Here is a 17,488-nt window from a genome sequence, read left to right as displayed (position 1 = left end):
TTTTGAATATATTCATTGAGTGTTTCTCCACTACAGTTTTTCATTTGATTTACATCATGTCGTGAACGGTTATATCTCGCGAACGGTTGATTTTTGATCGAGGGAATGTTTCATGGAAATAAGTCAAAATCACGTCGGAATATACTTTCCTAAGATGCAGGGTGTTCCATTTAATAATATATAGTTTTGGCCCATTTATTTTTAGAATTAATCATCGATTTCGAAAACCTTGTTTAACATTCTGGAAATTTTACTTCAAGACGATGGAATGAAGTATATAATAATAGCTTATTTATGTATTTTAACAAACTTTTGAATTTTATGGAGGAATCACTCGACAGACGAACACCTAGAACGGTTCATTTTTGGTAGAGTGTGTATTACATAAACTCCGGTATAACCGAAAGTATTGTTTAACGCTATTATTTTCATTCGATGAAGTATATTAAAAAAACCAATATTTGCCAATGAGTCCTAGTATTTCCCAAAATACGGCTAACCGATGGTCATCGTGCTGTATGTACACGGTGATCAGATTATTATTAATGGAATAATATTGATAAAACAGTTCAGTAATAACAATACAAATTACATCTTTTCAAATACCATACCTTGTAGTCAGAATATTGTGTTTTATTTAAAAACTTTCGAAGTATATTAAACAACAGCGTGTTTGCTCTTCGGGCATATGCCGAAACTTTAAGTGTATTGTTTAAATACTTGTTTGGTACCTATATAAAATAATATACGTAAATTTGTTTTTCTCGTCTTAAGCAAAGGTCGAAAAAGTCTCATTTTGACATAAAAACCAAGGAAATTATTTTAAACGTATATAAGCATGAGACACAAGAAGAAATATGAAAAATATGTTTTTGATGAAATGGCTAAAGGTTCATCCAATTCTACGGCGTAAATTATTAAAAGCTTATTATAAATTATACAAAAAAAATTTTGGGAATCTTCCAAAGAAAGGAAGGAAGCAATCAATTCCAAAAAAGTTGACTGTATATGAAGATGTGTAGATCATGTATGGAAGTAAGAAAACCTTTCTTTTCCAAAAATTAATCTTTCCTAAAAATATACCCCTTTCAATTTAAAACTAACCTGTTTTGACAGTTGCACAGTTGGAAATACCAACATTATTATCATTTAGTAAGTAGGAAGTGGATTTCAACGAAAAACTGGTTTAGAAGAATCCTTTCTCTTACAAATTATATAATTTTGAAAATTGCTTCGTTTTCTACTTTCGAACTAACATATTTCAAAAAGATTGTGAATTATTTCTGTCAGTAATGCTTTCTCTGCAGGAATTTTGAGAAACTTTTAACTTAACAAATTTAATATATTTGTTTGAAAGGTATGCACCGCAGTTTGCGAATTAACAAATACTTGGCTGATGGTTTTTACAACACATGACAATCTCAAACTACAAGAAGAAGCTAATAACTTCTAATTGTTTACCTCTGTCATCTGTGATATTGACGGATTGAGTAAATAGAAAAATACAAAAATTCTTCATTAAATATGTCTCTTTACGATGATTATGATGTAAAATCCGCAGGATCTGAGAAGGTACAAGGTTGGTCATCAAGTATCAAACTTCTCCAGTCCCAACTTCAGTTGAAAAAAGCCACGGTCACGCAACCAAAAAGAGACCAAATTCGTAAGACAGTGAGTCTAGCACCCGTTATTGACTTGAAATCAAAACGTGAGGATGACGATTTTTCTCCTTTCCTCAAGTCAAAGGCAGAGTCGAGGCTCCCTATTATTAGCTCAGCCATATATAGCAGTGAATATGACTGGAACGTCATAGATGAATATGATCCCTTATGGCCAAATGAATACGAAAAAGTTGTTAAGGATCTAAGAGATCATCATCACAGGGATGGTAGTCGTGACATTCGAGAATCAACCCGTGATACTAGGGAAGGCCGAGATAGACCAAGTGAAAAGGAAGAGAAAAGGCGAGAGAAGAAAAGGAAAAGTCGTTTCAGTGATCCAGAGGAAAGTATGTCACCTCCACCTGGACTTGTTACTGTACCTCAGATGAGTCAGCCACCTGTTGGTAGTGGCTTTGCAGGTGGGTGAATTATATTGAAAAAAACTTGCGTTTGCCGTCTGTGGTGTTGAGAAAGTTTTCCCGATAAATGATTAATTTATTGTTTTGATCATACTTTGAAAATAGTTTCATTTCAACATGAATAACATTCCGTATGGGTTTCAAAACTTTCAGCTTTTTTTTATTGAGTCTTTGAAAGTTTGAGGCCTTAACACGCCTCTGCAATTAAAAGTACTTGTGAGATTTATATATACATACATTTATACATATACACTTATACCAACCAAGTTGGTTCATCTGAAGGAGTTTCTTTGACCAAATTTCAATATATTCTTTAGAAACATAATATCAAGTTTATCATTGGATGAACACTCAGGGAATGAGTGGTGGAAGCCGGTTGAAAAATTAAAAATTTCATATGTTGGCTTATTTAAGGAATCATTAGAAACTTGTCACAATTAGATTTCTTTCATTGAAATATTTCTAATCGCCTCAGGGTAATGTAATGGAATTGTGAGGGTGAAAAATTCAAATTTGTTTTATTATATCACATGGAAAGGTTGTAATGAGCATTATGATTTCCTATAATAATTTCTTCAATTACTTGAATTTAGGGGGGGGGGGGGAAGAAGGGTAGTGAAAAACCTACGCTTTTTGAAATTATGGAAATTTATGTATTGAGAAATTATGGAAATTTAGGTATTATTTAGGTATTTTTTCAGTGATCAATGGTTTAGTCGATGAATATAGAAGCTATCATCTGGATGGTGTTCCAGAGTTATTACCAATGAACACTCACAATATCGTAGGTGATCATTAAATCTATGATTCATCTGTCTGAGTAGTTATTTTGAATAACAAACAGTCTTCTGCATGCTTTAGGACAAGATCCATTATTACTATTATATTCTATTCATTTTTCACATATTTTAAATATTTCCCAAAAAAATTACTAGGGAGGAATTTATAGAATATCAATTCCATTTTTACTAATTGAAATGAACTTGAAAATGAAAATTTGATTCATGAAACTTTTTTGAGTTTCTTTGCTTTCTTGAATGACTATTCCTCGACCAATTATTATACACTCAAGTTAATTATTATTCTTCATTTACACACATTTTAACCAAATTAAATTCAATTAAATTAAATTGAATACACAAGATATATAATCAACTGAAGGGGGTATATTTTTAGAAGAGATTAATTTTTGTATAAAGAAAACGAAAACCTTTCTCATATATATTTGATTCTCAATGAGTATGGCCCTTATCTTAATATTTGAGAAATGATATCAAACCTTTCTTTTTTCTGAACTTAAAACTTGATTGTATTCACAGCATATCAAGTTCTTTCGAACTCCTAAACATCGACTAGCCTTATATCTTGATGGAAATTTTATAGTTGTGAAATCTTGATGTGTACAAGTACTCGTTCTGGTTATATCAGACAGAAAGAATTATTGGCTCCAGGCTCATGTCCGCTGTGTAATGTTTTTGGTTCATGATTGTACTGTTTATTTGTACACTTTCACTCAAAATTTTAGTGGGATACGACATGCATGAAGAAAACGTAAATGCTTCATTATGTAAACTTTGGGTATCAATTTAAACAGAAGAACTAACTTAATGTATTTAACTTTTGATTATTATTTCTTTAATACATACCTTATGAATCACAGGAAGATGGACTGAAGAAGACGAGGAACCCCCTATTCAAAAACCCGCTAGACCATCTGGAGGGGTTGCAATTGCTCCTCCTCCAAGTCTACAAGAACCGTCAGAGTCTGTTCCCATCTTTCCCAACAAACCCCAGCCTACATCTTCTTATGGAGGGTCTGTAGCTGCAAAGATAATGGCTAGGTATGGATTCAAAGAAGGACAAGGTTTGGGCAGAATGGAACAAGGAATGTCTAGTGCATTGCAAGTGGAGAAAACATCAAAACGAGGTGGAAGAATCATACATGAGAAGGAAATAATGCTGCCACCTCCTGCTATAGCTGAGACTTCTCCGCCAAGTGCTCAACATCCTCCCATTACGGAAATTATGAAAAACCCCAGCAAGGTGATGTCTTTGTACAGAGACTTCATGTATTCATTAGAACAATCATTCCTCTCAACATACTACCTTTTGCAGAAATTCTATAAAATATTAGCAGACCTTGTATTTGTTCTACTTTTCTTACTTTCCAGTACTTTTCGTTATTTTGTCTTCCTTTGTACTACTTTTTTCCAGAAACTGACAAAATTAAGAAAAAGAGTGAAGCTAACAGCCAAGCAAGATACATACATTCGTCCTGATTGCAGTACTTATAATGTGTACCTGCATTAATTTACAATTAATATTATAATCATGACCAAATTTACCTACACAAAGAGTTACCGGGGATCAGTGGTGGATTAACACATTTGCCGCCAAATGTGTAGGTCGATACCCTACACGGACAAAAGACGGTGGACGAAAATATTTTAGAAAAGACTAAAAAATGATTTTGTTCTTAAAAAAATTCATATCTTATGAAAAATTAAGAACTGATTACAGTCATTCTAAACCTGTCCAGTAAATTTTCTAAACTAATCCTAAATCAATTAAGTAAATTTTCTGAGTTTCTAAATAATGTTTAAAAAAAAATGTTTAAAATCTGTTTTTAACATCATTGGATTCTAAAAATGACTGCACAGTTTCTGAACAATTGGTATACTTATCACAATTATTAAACTATATAAGAATACTTGTACTAATTTTTGATAAACGATTGACAAATCATGTATACAACCCACTAAACACTTTTGATTAGAAATTGCAAGACGCAATTATCCGAGGTGAGGTTTGTTTTGACAAAAATTAAATACGGGACGGGACTTCCCAGTTTGTATAGTCGCTCTATATCTTTCTCTTCTGCTCTCGAACTCAGTGCTGCCACACGTAACGTGAAGTTCGGCTTCCTCGGCGACCCACAGCCCCCCGCGCTTTCATTTTGGCCAGACACTCTTAGCGAATGATCGTCATTCGTTCCCGCACCGCACTCCAAATAAGACTACCAACACAAATACATAGTATAAAAAAAGTATTAGCAGATTGACAAACGTCAAATTCCCCACTTTGACAGGTTCAGTTAAGTGGTGAAATCTAATGATATTTGGGTATTTATTTATTTTTTATTTCTGTAACACAAAAAAAAATTTTGGCACAAATTTGCCGCCCCCTAAAATCCGTTGCCCTAGGCTCAAGCCTACTCAGCCTGCTGGTAAATCCGCCATTGCCTGGGATCAGTTCATTGGATCCTCTACTCAATGTTGACATTTTTGGGGGATGAATGGAAGGTCCTACAATGTGCCAAGTGAATGGTACAAGAAGAAAGATGATGAAATCACCCATTAAAGAATCAATTCTTTTTGCTAGTTGATAATTTTGGATACTCTGCAGCATACCAGAACTTGTTTTTCCAAGGCTTCAAGTAAGAGCACTCCAGTCCAAGAAAGATGGCCTGAAGTGCTCATCACCAGGGTTTTCTCAAAAATATGTTAACATCTATAATTCGTATCTTGCTAGACTGGAAAAAGAAAAAACTTGTAGCTGAGAAAAAAGGAACCTAAATGAAGAAAGAAGCAAGGCAAATTGGAAAAAGATCCACCAGAAAATGAAGAAAACCATGCATAATGGAAGAAAACTACCAGTAGCAGATAATGATAAACAGTATGCATATTGGTCAAACCATGTCAAAAGCTGAAGCCACAAAAGTAGAGGAAAATTTGAATACCGGTGGAATTAGAGGCAAATAGAAGGAAATTGAAAAAAGAAAAAGAACTATGCTATACTACTTGGTATATAACTGAAAGAAGCAGAATACTACTTAGATTCAGCCACTTTTGTATATTTTGTATGATTAGCGATATTAAAAAAATATTTTAGAATTTTTTTCTTTTTTCGGGAAATGTTTTCTTTTTTTATAGAAAAAATGAGTTAAGGTGTTATTTATTTCTTAGAATAATCAGTCATCTCAAGAGACTTCTTGAAATATTAGTTGCTAATTTCCTAATTCACATTTACCTATTAATTTTAGGTTGTTTTATTGAAAAATATGGTGGGTCCTGGAGAGGTAGATGACGATCTTGAACCTGAAGTCAAGGACGAATGCAACACCAAGTATGGCCCTGTGGCAAGTGTCATAATCCATGAAATACCCCATGACGATCCGACAGAAGCAGTAAGGATATTCGTGGAGTTCTTGAGAATAGAAAGTGCTATCAAAGCAGTGGTGGACTTGAATGGTCGGTTTTTTGGTGGACGACAAGTTAAAGCTGGATTTTATGATACTGATAAATTTGATAACTTGCAGTTGATGGATTAAATTATTATTGATTTTTGTTCATTTCGAAATTTGAGAACCAATTTACTGATAAGATCGTGAAATATATCAGTATATGAAAGTGATTTCAAGATAAATATATTTTATTCATTACAAATTTGATTTCATTCAACTGAATACTAGGAAAGGCTTGATTTCATACTATTATAAGAAAGAAAAAACTACATCAAACATTCTTTACAAAAACGACCACGCAACGAAGTTTATTTCAGATACAAATTGGAAAACAGAGTCTGTCCAAAACTAAGTTTATTTCAATATGTTCCTATGCATTTAAAGTCACTTGAATTCGTGCATATGGTACATTAAATATAAATATTACTGAAGTTTTTTCCCAACACCAAATCGTTATTTTTAACACCTCGACACGTGTTTCGATCACCAAGTGATCATCTGCAAAGAGGAAGATTAAAACTTAAACAGTTTCATTCTTCCTCTTTGAAGATGATCACTTGGTGATCGAAACACGTGTCAAGGTGTTGAAAATAACGATTTGGTGTTGAGAAAAAACTCCAGTAATATTTATTACTACACCAAAGGTTCCAAACAGTGCATCATAAGTACATTAAATATACTCTAGCACAAAATTAAACAAATATTGAAAGACAGATTCTAAGTGGGATGAATTAACAAATGCCTGCTTGCTAGAATGTAAAAATTATTTCCCCGTTGAATTCGACATTTCACAATTTAATTATAAGGGCATGTTAATGTATGAACAATTCAAAACCAGAAATCAAAATAAGGTTCAAGACTGTATCGAGGAGTGATACATACATATAATAAGAAAATAAATCTTTCAAAATGGAAACATTTTTCTCTCCAAACGCACCTACATAGTAGGTTTTGGTGAATGCATGCCGAAAAACAACTACTTTTCCAGCTCATACCAAAGCCCCAAAAGCAGGAAACATCCCATGTACCAACACTCTAACAGAAATCAAACATACTGTGTAAGTATACCAGGAAAGATTAATGTTTTGAGATTTTATTTCAAAATAATTTTTTGTCCTACTTCGAAAGCAATTCAGAGGTAAGCTGGAGATGTAATGGTGGAATATAATTTGAAATTTAGGAAAATTTATATGCTGCCACATGTTAAATATGAGATTTAGACTTTGCAAAATGTGCATTCATCAGACCTGCCTGGAGAATATTTTTTATTATACAATAATTTTCTGAGGTTAGTAAGACACTATTCAATTTGTGTTTTCGGAACATTCCACTTCTTTGTTTTTTTCCAATAAAGAGATTATTGTATCAGCAAATATAATATTCATTTTCGCCAAATTATTTGGTAAATTTTCATGAAACATGGAAAAGTAATTTTTATTTCCAGAGTTTAAGTCAAAACCTTAATCAACCAACCATATTTTTGCTCATGTACAATGTGAATCCACTACTGGGGCAAAAATATCCGAGGTGAAAGTATAGTCTATACGAAGTCAATCTGACCAGCTGATTTACTAGTTAATACCATATAAAACCTCCCACATAAAAATAATGATCAGGATCTGGTATGAGGTCCTCGCCGCCCATGCCATACAAAGACACTGCCAACGTTCGCTAGCTATTTAGTTTTTATGCCATTCGAATTGATTTCGTGTATACTATACCTCTAAGATACAGGTTTGTTCCGCCTTTATGAATTTATAATATATTTTCAAAGCATTTCATAATTAATCCAATACAATATTTATCAACTAATCTCTTGGGATTGCACATGGAAAGGTAAGGCCCCCGCATTTCCTTAGCTTAGTTACTAGAAGTCTTCTGAGGCTGCTAAGCGGCTGTTACAGAACCGATTGATAAAAGAAACACCATACACAACTTTTCAAACAAATTTAATAAATAAAACAAGAATCAAATAGGTTTGGTATTTTGGTATGAAAGTATTTTACAAAATTTGATACATTTTGATGGATATGAATTATATAAAAACAATATAGAATAATATCAACGCAATGAGGGTTCAGAGGATAACAATATATTGTAAAAAATATATAAATATTGAATACTACTTCATAAATTCTCAACTTGCAGTTATTAGCACTTTCAAAGACCTATAAAAAAAAACTTAAAAAAAGACTCTTTTTGGGGTCAAATAAATCGATAGCATCAAAGAACATTTGAAACCTAAAATAAGTCAAACTAGGTATTATTTCTCTTTATTGAGTGCTTGTATGAATTCTTCTAACTTTTCTTGGATCTGACGTACCCTTTCTGAAACAGAAAAAATAATAAGTCATGATTCCAATGCTTCAATCAAAAACTTACTTAATTCTTCAGCTAACGTTACCCTCCTGCCAGTAAGCAAAGCGATTTTTTTATTAGAATCTTGACTGTAATCTTCTAAAACTTCTTTTATTTCTTTATCAAGTCGTCGAGCTGCATAAACAATATTTGAGACATTTGACAACTACAAATCAAAATTTGATATCATTACCTTCTCTATTTGTAATTTGTTGTCTAAGGGCATTGGAAGTGACTTTCATCATCTGCTGTATCCTATGGAACAAAACAACGTCTGAACAGTCTACATCAGCCTGCTGGTAGTACAAATAAAACGATTTTCGGCAGTCATAGGCCTTCAGCAAAGCTTGGTTCAGAAAAAAACGTCTATGTACAGCTTCCCAAACTTCACGTATAAATTCATTATCAACCTCAATGTTACTTCGCTGAAGGTTGTTTCTTATTGTGGTCAATTCATCATAGCTAAGCTTTGGTGGATGTTTCTGAAGAAAAAATAATTTAAATGATTTTAATGATGATAGTTATACAACTCACTTCATTAGAATACAATATTTTATCTAATTCACTCTTAACACTCCTCCTCTTTGCCTGAACATCAGTCTGATACTTCCAATACAACCATCTTTCTTTAGTGGAAGGACCAAGAATATCCTTGAGTATAAGTTCGCTATCTTTCAATTTTTCCTTCAAGCTCGACTCCCAGAATCTAATAGCTTCATCCCAGTCCCTCTTGTCACCTATTGTACGGTCTTCAAGAGTGTTCAGTTGAATTACCTGTAATAAAACAATTGAAATGGTACTTGTGATATACTGTTTGGAACCTTTGGTGTAGTAATGAATATTACTGGAGTTTTTTCCCAACACCAAATCGTTATTTTTACACCTCAGGTGTAAAAATAACGATTTGGTGTTGGGAAAAAACTCCAGTAATATTCTTTAATTGAAATGGTGTCAGAGGTGGGATCAATAACACTGATTGATACTCATTAATAATAAGTGAAACAATGAAACCTGGTCTATATTATCAAGACTTACCCTAAGCATTTCTGATGCTTTGTCTTCCCAAGAATGCCTATGCATGGCCTCATTGACCACTGCTTGTTTGAGCAAGTCAAATATGTCATCATGATCAGGAGCAGACTCAGCTTTCTGCATGAATTTCTGGAATTCAGACTGCAGGCTTTCCCATCCAGATTCGACAGACTGTGCGGGTAATTCTGTCTCTGCCCATTGTCGCAATTTTATATCGACGGCAGTGTTGAAAGTTTCTAGTGAAAAAAAAATAATGTAAATTTTTTTTTGTTTTATTCAGGTCATTTTATTCTGATGAAAACTACCACTCCGTAGATAAGTTTGACAGTTAGGTATGATCTGACAATGTCACGATCTTTTACTAAAGAATTGAACAATGTGATATGTTCAATACTCGATGATAAATCTACATTTGATAAAAGAGATTTTATAATTATCCACAATGCTTTATTCGGTGATAGTCCGACAAAAGAAGAAGTAAATTTATTTTTCAAGAGATATGAAAACGGCATTGCATCTTTGGAAGAAATAGAATGTTATTTCAAAACAAAATCAGATTTTCTAGAAGATACCGAACTTCATATTTTGGAAATATTTCGAGCTATTGATAAAGACGAGAAGTGTAACATCAGTGTGCAGGATTTAATGCTTGCCCACAAGATTACAAAAATTCCATTTTCTTCAGAACTTCTTGTGGAATGTTTCAATTTAATTACTCCGGAAGAAAACGTTTTGGATTATTTTGCTTTCAGGAAACTGTACATAGAACATAATAAAATATAAGTTGAGTGATTATATGAAACAATCTTTCAGTTTATATCGGTAGAAAATATGTTGTTCACTGAAAAATGTGACTTACCTGCTGATCCACTTTGCGCTGCAGGAATATAAATATTCTCAAAGACATGAGATGAAACTTTTTCCCAAATCTTATTCAACAAGCATTCCTCCCAGTGTTTAGGGCTAACTTGAGATAAATTAATAATCTCGTCTAAAATTTCACCTCTAGCTCTCTCAAATAGCTCGTCTCTGTCTTGCTCTCGTAACCTACCCCCAAATAATTTGTTGTTTAGGAAAATATATTCAAACAAATCTGTTCCCCCAAGAACATGATTTATATAAATAATTTTTACCTGGGAAAATTGTTTTTCCATTCCGTTTCCAAGTTGAATCTTCTCGCTTTGAAGGCATCGGCTTGTTGTTCGACAGTTTCCTTTACCATTTTCCAAAAACAGTCTGCAACGGCAAGACTCAAATTGCGAGTCGTGACTTGGGTTGATTTTACTACTCCATCTCTAGAAAATAATTATTGGAAGAACAGAAAAAAGACGTAAGCAAGACATTGTGTTTTAAATATTAGATTATTTATATCTGTAGATTCAAGGGATGTTGTCGATTTCAAATAAAGAGTTGCAGTCAACTGATCCATACTCTTTTATTTGTGATGTTCCATATGGTGTGAATTAGGAATGAATTGTGGGTCTTTTTTTTATTATTTATTATTGACGATGTATACATTAAGTTTACATTTTTCCAGATGACACTACCAAAAAAATTAAATAGTTAACAACTTTTTTCTAAATATATCCAAGTGGCAGTTTTGATGAATTCGTTCTACCTGATACTATTCAAAAATTACAAGTCATCTTTTTTCACTTCAAGGAAACTAGTTGATACCTAAACAGGGCTGTAGAGTTTTGGATTAGGAATATTTTGTTTTTGGGCTCTGGTTTCAACTAGTTGCTTCACAGTCAAAACTGCAATGAAAAATAAAGAACGAATTCTGTTGGGCAGTCGATGCTGAATCTTGGCTTTGCAACTGACTGCCTCAGGAACTACTGTTTATCTTTGATATTCATGGATTAAGTCTTCTGTCAATCCCCTTTGTAAGGGAAGATGTTATCGAAGCTTAACCTACCACCACTGATGTGACCTATTAGGGGCCGTTCAAGTATTACGTAAGCATATTTATTACAATTAATCACCCCGCCCCTTGTCAGCAAAAGTAAGCGAAGTTCTGATCCCCCCTCCTCTCTTGCATAAACATTGTTATAGGCATTTTTCAAACATAGACAATGTGTGGGTTGTCATATGTGTAAAAAGTAAATAACTGCTGCCCGTGTTGGGAATCACACGTTAAAAGGTAAGACCTCGTTAATCCTTAGCTCGCACAAGTTTCGACTTCTGAGGGTTTACGTTCGTAGGGGTGCGACAGCTGGTTCACAAAAAAACAGATTTTAACGTAATCACCATCTAGTTCCCCCCGCCCCCCATGTCATCATGAATAAGCAGAGCAAAGACCCCCCAGCCCCCATAGTGTATGTTTTGTTTTCGGGTTCTGATTTCAACTGCTTTGAAATTTTCAATGACCTCATTTTCAGCAATATTCAGAAATTCAACTATTTCTTTATTTTTTCTTACATCTTATATTGTGAAACTTTCAAATGTATAAAAGCATAAAAAAATCTAACTATTTCATTCCTTTCATGAGATATATGATTTTTTTATGACTGATTCTCCCTACTATATATACCTCACAATATATTTTATATTCTTTCAACAGATTCATCAGGATTTGACATTTAATAAAACAATGTAATTTATCAAGATTTCATAAAACTGTTTCAAGTGATCATAGTTTTGAAAAAAAGTTATTAAGTCCATCGAATAGGTGGAAAATGGGATGAACATCATAGGAAAATTACATCACTTTCATTTGCTTCCATAGTGTATCAATGAATAAATTATCAGAAGAGGGTGCTAATACAGTATAATAGTGTTTCAATTTATTGGCTTTTATTTTATTCTTAAATAACTTACTTGAATAATTTTGATCCTCGGAAAAACTGTTCTTCATATTCTTTAATGGTTTGTATGGAATCATCTTTGCGTCCTCTTCCTGTGACAACAGCAAAATATCCTAATGCTTTCATTGGAAATAATTTACCAGACAATATCTTCCTGATCTAAAGAATGATGAAAAATGCACGTATTGGACTTGAGCTACATACAGAAAGTACTCACTCTATTGGGATCAGTTAAATTTTCCTCAGCCATATCAACTTTTGTCAGAACGAAAATTGTTCTCTTCCCACCTGGGTCACAGGTAGCTACCAAATCTGTTACGTTGCTTCTCTCAGCATCTACAGAACCGTCCTGAATAGTAAGAAAGTTTTAAGACAGAAATTCAACACCAAAGTTATATTGGACCAACCTGTATACAAAGAATGATGGCATTGGGATTGTTCATGTATGCTTGAGTCATTTGTTTGATGCTTTCCCTTGTGTCAGCTGCCATATCAGTGGTCTGCGTCTACAAAATACACACAACTCAGTTTCACAAAGAAAGGAAAAAACGATACCTACCGAGATTATACCTGGTAAATCAACTAAAACCATTCTCTGAAGTCCCGGACCTACAAAGATTAAATAATAATGAAATATTTTACTTTACTTTGAAACAATAACATTCATTAACCTCAAGTTTCAATTTCCATTACAATAGAAAATAACGAAATTTATTTAGGTACGTCAAAAATATCGTGAAAATAATTTACTGATAACATGTGAGATCAATTCTTGAATACTGTTCTGTTGTCTGCTTTCCACAATATGAACAAAACGAATGTGTTCAAGAGAATTTTTTGAGATATCGTACTTTTCAAAGTAGGTCTTGCTCTTGTGATCACATTGAAAAAATAATGAATATCTATAAAAAACCTTGTTGGCCAATCAACTGCCCAAGAACGGAAGCTTTGGAAATTTCAGTTTGTACTACCCGCAATTCCAATTATTCTCATTCATTTACACTCAACAAAATGAAGATTTTATAAAACCCTGATATATTCAGCATAAATGCATCCAAGATCAGGAGTCTTCAATTCCAATATTTTATGTATATGTATATATAACAGGTATGCATTTTTTTAATGTGTGTCTTATATGTACAATGTGTCTCGAGATAAGGAGAGCCAGCATGAAAAAATCGGAAACAAAAGAAACAAAGACTGTTGAATTAGGTGAAAGTTTCCCATTTTAGAGCTCATTTGAAATATGTTCAGGAAATTCCACTTGCTTCCAGAGATATTTGAAAAGAACCAAAATTGGCTAATTCAGCTTAATTTTTTTTGGTTAATTGAGAATTCATCAAAAACCATAATCTCACTGCAATATTTCAAGTTGTAAAACATCAATTTTATTTTTTTATATGGACTTTGATGTATCACCATGATCTAAATTGATAAACTTTTTCCTCATTGAACTGACTATGTATCTCTTAAGATAAGATTTCATTGTTATTCTAATTTGTAAAATGGATTAGCCAGTTAATAGTAATTGAAACACTAAAATGAATGATTTCATGTTCATATGCATTCATGTACAGTCTAATCAACTATCTGAGTTTCTATTAAGAAGCTAAATCCCAGCAATGAAAGTATCGAAAAAGTAGAAATACCTACTATTTTTTACCTTTAACTGTCATTGAAATGACCTCGCTTGACACAGTTTTGCCACCTTTCACGCTGTTTCTCATCCGAAGTTCAACTTCCCTGCGCAAATCAGCCAAATCAGACTCTTTAGATAAATCAAATTCTCGGGTCGAGTCTCTGAACTGGGCTATGTGATAAGGGCCTTCTGAAAGGGTTACTTTCACTGGAGCTCTGAAAAAAATCAATGTCAACAATTTTCACAACGAAGAATAATGGTAAATACTCACTTTCATGACTCTTGTTAATATTTGCAGAAAATTTAATCGATATAATTATAAAAATTTTGTTCCCTGATCACAAATCTGAAATGAAAACTTGATGCTCTGGTTTACTTTCGGAGATACAGTTGTTCAATGGTTGAAACTTCAAAGGTTTCACAGAATCAAAAATTTATTTTTCATCAAAATAACCCTTAGTTTTGAAATCATGTATTAAATGATATCATCACTCCACTAGAGTTTTTTTTATTATTTGTAAGTAATATCAATGATTATGTGTATCATTTGGTTTCAAAAACAATTATGAAGTGCTGATCTACCTTCAACTCTGAGAAAATTAAAGTGTAGAGTGAACAAAAGTCCACAACATCCAATCCTAAAAAAAGGTTGTTATATAAGTTTTACTACAAATTGATGTCATGCAATAGTCAAGTTTTCAACTTTTTACTGATTTCATCTCTGAAAGACAAGTTTTGACTCCAGATTTGTGATCAGCGAACAAAAATGCTCAAGTTTAATGAAGCATTTTTCAAAAACTAATGCAAGCCGATAAAAGAATGATTACCATAAGCAATATTTGTATATATGGCCCACCTTGTCATCATTTCACCCGCACCTCTTGGAAATATTCTCGCCTGGGCAATCATCTCCAAAACAGAGGTTTTGCCGCTGCTCTGGTCTCCTACGACGACAACCCTGGGCAGTTGGTCCTGAGTATTGTATCCACTATCAAAATCTGCTAGTTCGTCCAGCACCTCACTATACATGTCAATGAGGCTGCGTTTTATTTTCCTAGTGATTGGTTTCTTGCCCTGTTTCAGCAACAGGTTCTGTTTTCTCAGCTCTTTGTTCTCTTTTTCTAAACGTTCTAATTCTCGCTGGTACTTTATCTGAGTCTGCATCATCTCATCCTGGATGAGGTTCAGCCTATCCTGAGTTTCTTTTCTGGATTTTTCATCGTCAGACTCAGATCTGGCAAATGGTTTTGCATATACTACAGTTTTGTTTTTTATATCCTCTTTACTCTCTGAAAATTAGTTACAGTGGTTGAAACGGTAACAGAATCTCGTTTGTTAGTAGCATACCTGAGTACAGTCTGTCTAAAAACTCGTATACAGCATTAAAACCACCTAAACAAAAGAAAAGCGAATGCAATTTAAAATGATGAAAAAAGAAAGAATGTACTCAGATAGGAAGTTGGATTAAATATACCTTCAATTGCTGGCACAGCAGGTCCATGAGCCTCTGCAGCTGCAATAGCATCATCCAATCTTTGGTCAAACCAATTTCGAAATTCTTTATACTTGGCCTCAGACAAAGCTTTTATTTTAGGATCTGCAGTCAGGAGAATAATCTCAGATAATCATTTTTTATGGATTTTAGTATTTTTTAAATTCATGAACTCACCCATTTGAACATTGTTTTTGATGTTATCCTTAAATTCAACCAAATTGCCTCTCCATTGTTGCCATTTATCATTATCAGGAAGAACATCATCTAGCCACTTCAAATCTGGTAATCCATCTTTCCATTCACTATATTTCTGTTGAGACAGAAAACAGTTAATTGACCAATAATAATAATAATTATATTTTATTTTTCCCTTTCACAGTTTCACATGAACGGAAATATTAAAAAACAACATTGAACAATAAGAATTGAGGACACTACACATACAAAGACAAATAATAAAAATGTAAACCTCTGTCAAGAAGTTAGTGCAAAATAGTCTTTCAATGTGTCATATTTTTTATACCTACTATACAGAAGATTATTAAAAACTTCTACATCTAGATGTGCAGGAGAGTTAAAAGCTATTTCATTACAAATATACATTGAATTTGAATATTGTTCATTGTTAAAAACAGAGACATAAATAAATTATATCACATTCTAAGAAGTTTTGGAAATATTATATGAATTGTGTATCTTATTTTGATAGTACACTTTCTTAGATCTATCAGTTAAGAGTGGATTTATGCATCAGTCTTTTGAGATAAAACAATGATAAGTTGTATCATCAATTTTCAGTGGTAACATTTATGCATGAACCTGCATACTCATAGTATGTGTTTAACTTACGAGTTTATAGTAGTGAGAAATGGATATATGGATTCTTAAAACTTACAATTTGCATCAAGACTGATTCTACCTAAATTTTGTTGTAGTTTTTTTTGGTACTTTGTTTGTATTATTTATATAATTTATTTATTATAACATTCTCGCCTTCTGTAAAGCTCCTCCACCCGCCACAGCTCCTCCTAACAGCAGATATCTTATTTTAAGTAAGCCTCGAAGAGCTCTAACGATCAACATTCCATATTCCCTTCTTTGATACAGATACTGCTGTTTCAGTAAGGACCGCGATCGGTCCACAGCTCTGCCTCCCCATACACTACATATTCCTCTTTGAAAATGTTTCTGAGGGCCATATTTCAGTGGATTGTTGGAATAAGTGCATATTACAATTCGACTAAAAAAATAAGACAAAATTGGCCTAACCTTAAAGTATCTTCAAGAAACCTTACCCAAATTTTCCTTTTAATAAATGCTCCATGAGAATGTCTTTCAGTTTGATTTTCAACACATTATTTTCCGACTCGAACCCAAATTATGAAAATGAAAAAGTTAGCTTATTTCCAAATTTGACAATCAGGTGGCTACAGTGATGTAATTTCTTCAGCCAATTTTAAGAAAAAAAAGTTACTAATGGTGTGTTCCACTAAGCGTTCACAACTATCACGGATCACGCTCAGTTGCTTGCGAGCGTTACTGTAGTAAACTCAAGCGGAATGGATTATGGAGCGTTTATTTAAGCTTTGAATGTCATATTTCGAAAACGATTTAAAAAATCTCGCCGAAATATTCTCAACGTCCACTTTGACCCACTTCTTCAGATGGGTTCGTTGAGAGCTTGTCGTGAGCGAAAGTATTGACGTCATGAGTGACATTTTCATCGAACCACAACAACCGCGATCGTTATGTAGAACGGCTAAAGAAACATTTTGATCGTCGTGGAACGTAGTTAGCTGTCATACGCAACTAAAAGTCGTTTTACAAGGCATTT

General features: G+C 33.3%; 2 protein-coding genes across 3 annotated transcripts; one reads left to right on the top strand and one right to left on the bottom strand.

Annotated features, from left to right (window-relative positions):
- Positions 1-1,446: 1,446 nt before the first annotated feature.
- Spf45 (splicing factor 45) lies at positions 1,447-6,525 on the top strand. Its single transcript, XM_023156585.2, has 3 exons — positions 1,447-2,080; positions 3,741-4,123; positions 6,123-6,525. Exons 1-3 carry the CDS (start codon positions 1,525-1,527, stop codon positions 6,408-6,410), a joined length of 1,227 nt encoding a protein of 408 aa, XP_023012353.2. The 5' UTR covers positions 1,447-1,524; the 3' UTR covers positions 6,411-6,525.
- A 1,730-nt stretch (positions 6,526-8,255) lies between these two features.
- On the bottom strand, positions 8,256-17,109 carry Opa1 (Opa1 mitochondrial dynamin like GTPase). Of its 2 annotated transcripts, XM_023156586.2 has the most exons (18): positions 16,950-17,109; positions 16,648-16,894; positions 15,829-15,964; positions 15,634-15,756; positions 15,507-15,551; positions 15,016-15,448; positions 14,184-14,374; positions 13,080-13,129; positions 12,928-13,026; positions 12,738-12,869; positions 12,534-12,679; positions 10,847-11,008; positions 10,573-10,760; positions 9,717-9,949; positions 9,216-9,455; positions 8,875-9,163; positions 8,706-8,816; positions 8,256-8,651 (listed from the first exon to the last, which is right to left on the bottom strand). In XM_023156586.2, exons 1-18 carry the CDS (start codon positions 16,976-16,978, stop codon positions 8,587-8,589), a joined length of 2,919 nt encoding a protein of 972 aa, XP_023012354.2. In that variant the 5' UTR covers positions 16,979-17,109; the 3' UTR covers positions 8,256-8,586. The 2 variants fall into 2 exon arrangements, with proteins under 2 accessions (XP_023012354.2, XP_023012355.2); XM_023156587.2 differs by lacking the exon at positions 15,507-15,551.
- Between the last annotated feature and the right edge of the window lie 379 nt (positions 17,110-17,488).

Source organism: Leptinotarsa decemlineata, unplaced genomic scaffold (assembly GCF_025532065.1).
Source record: "Leptinotarsa decemlineata unplaced genomic scaffold, Ldec_3_MD MMD2_tig00026354_RagTag_RagTag, whole genome shotgun sequence".
In the NCBI taxonomy this organism is placed as follows: Eukaryota; Metazoa; Arthropoda; class Insecta; order Coleoptera; family Chrysomelidae; genus Leptinotarsa; species Leptinotarsa decemlineata.
This window is presented reverse-complemented; position numbering and strand designations above follow the sequence as displayed.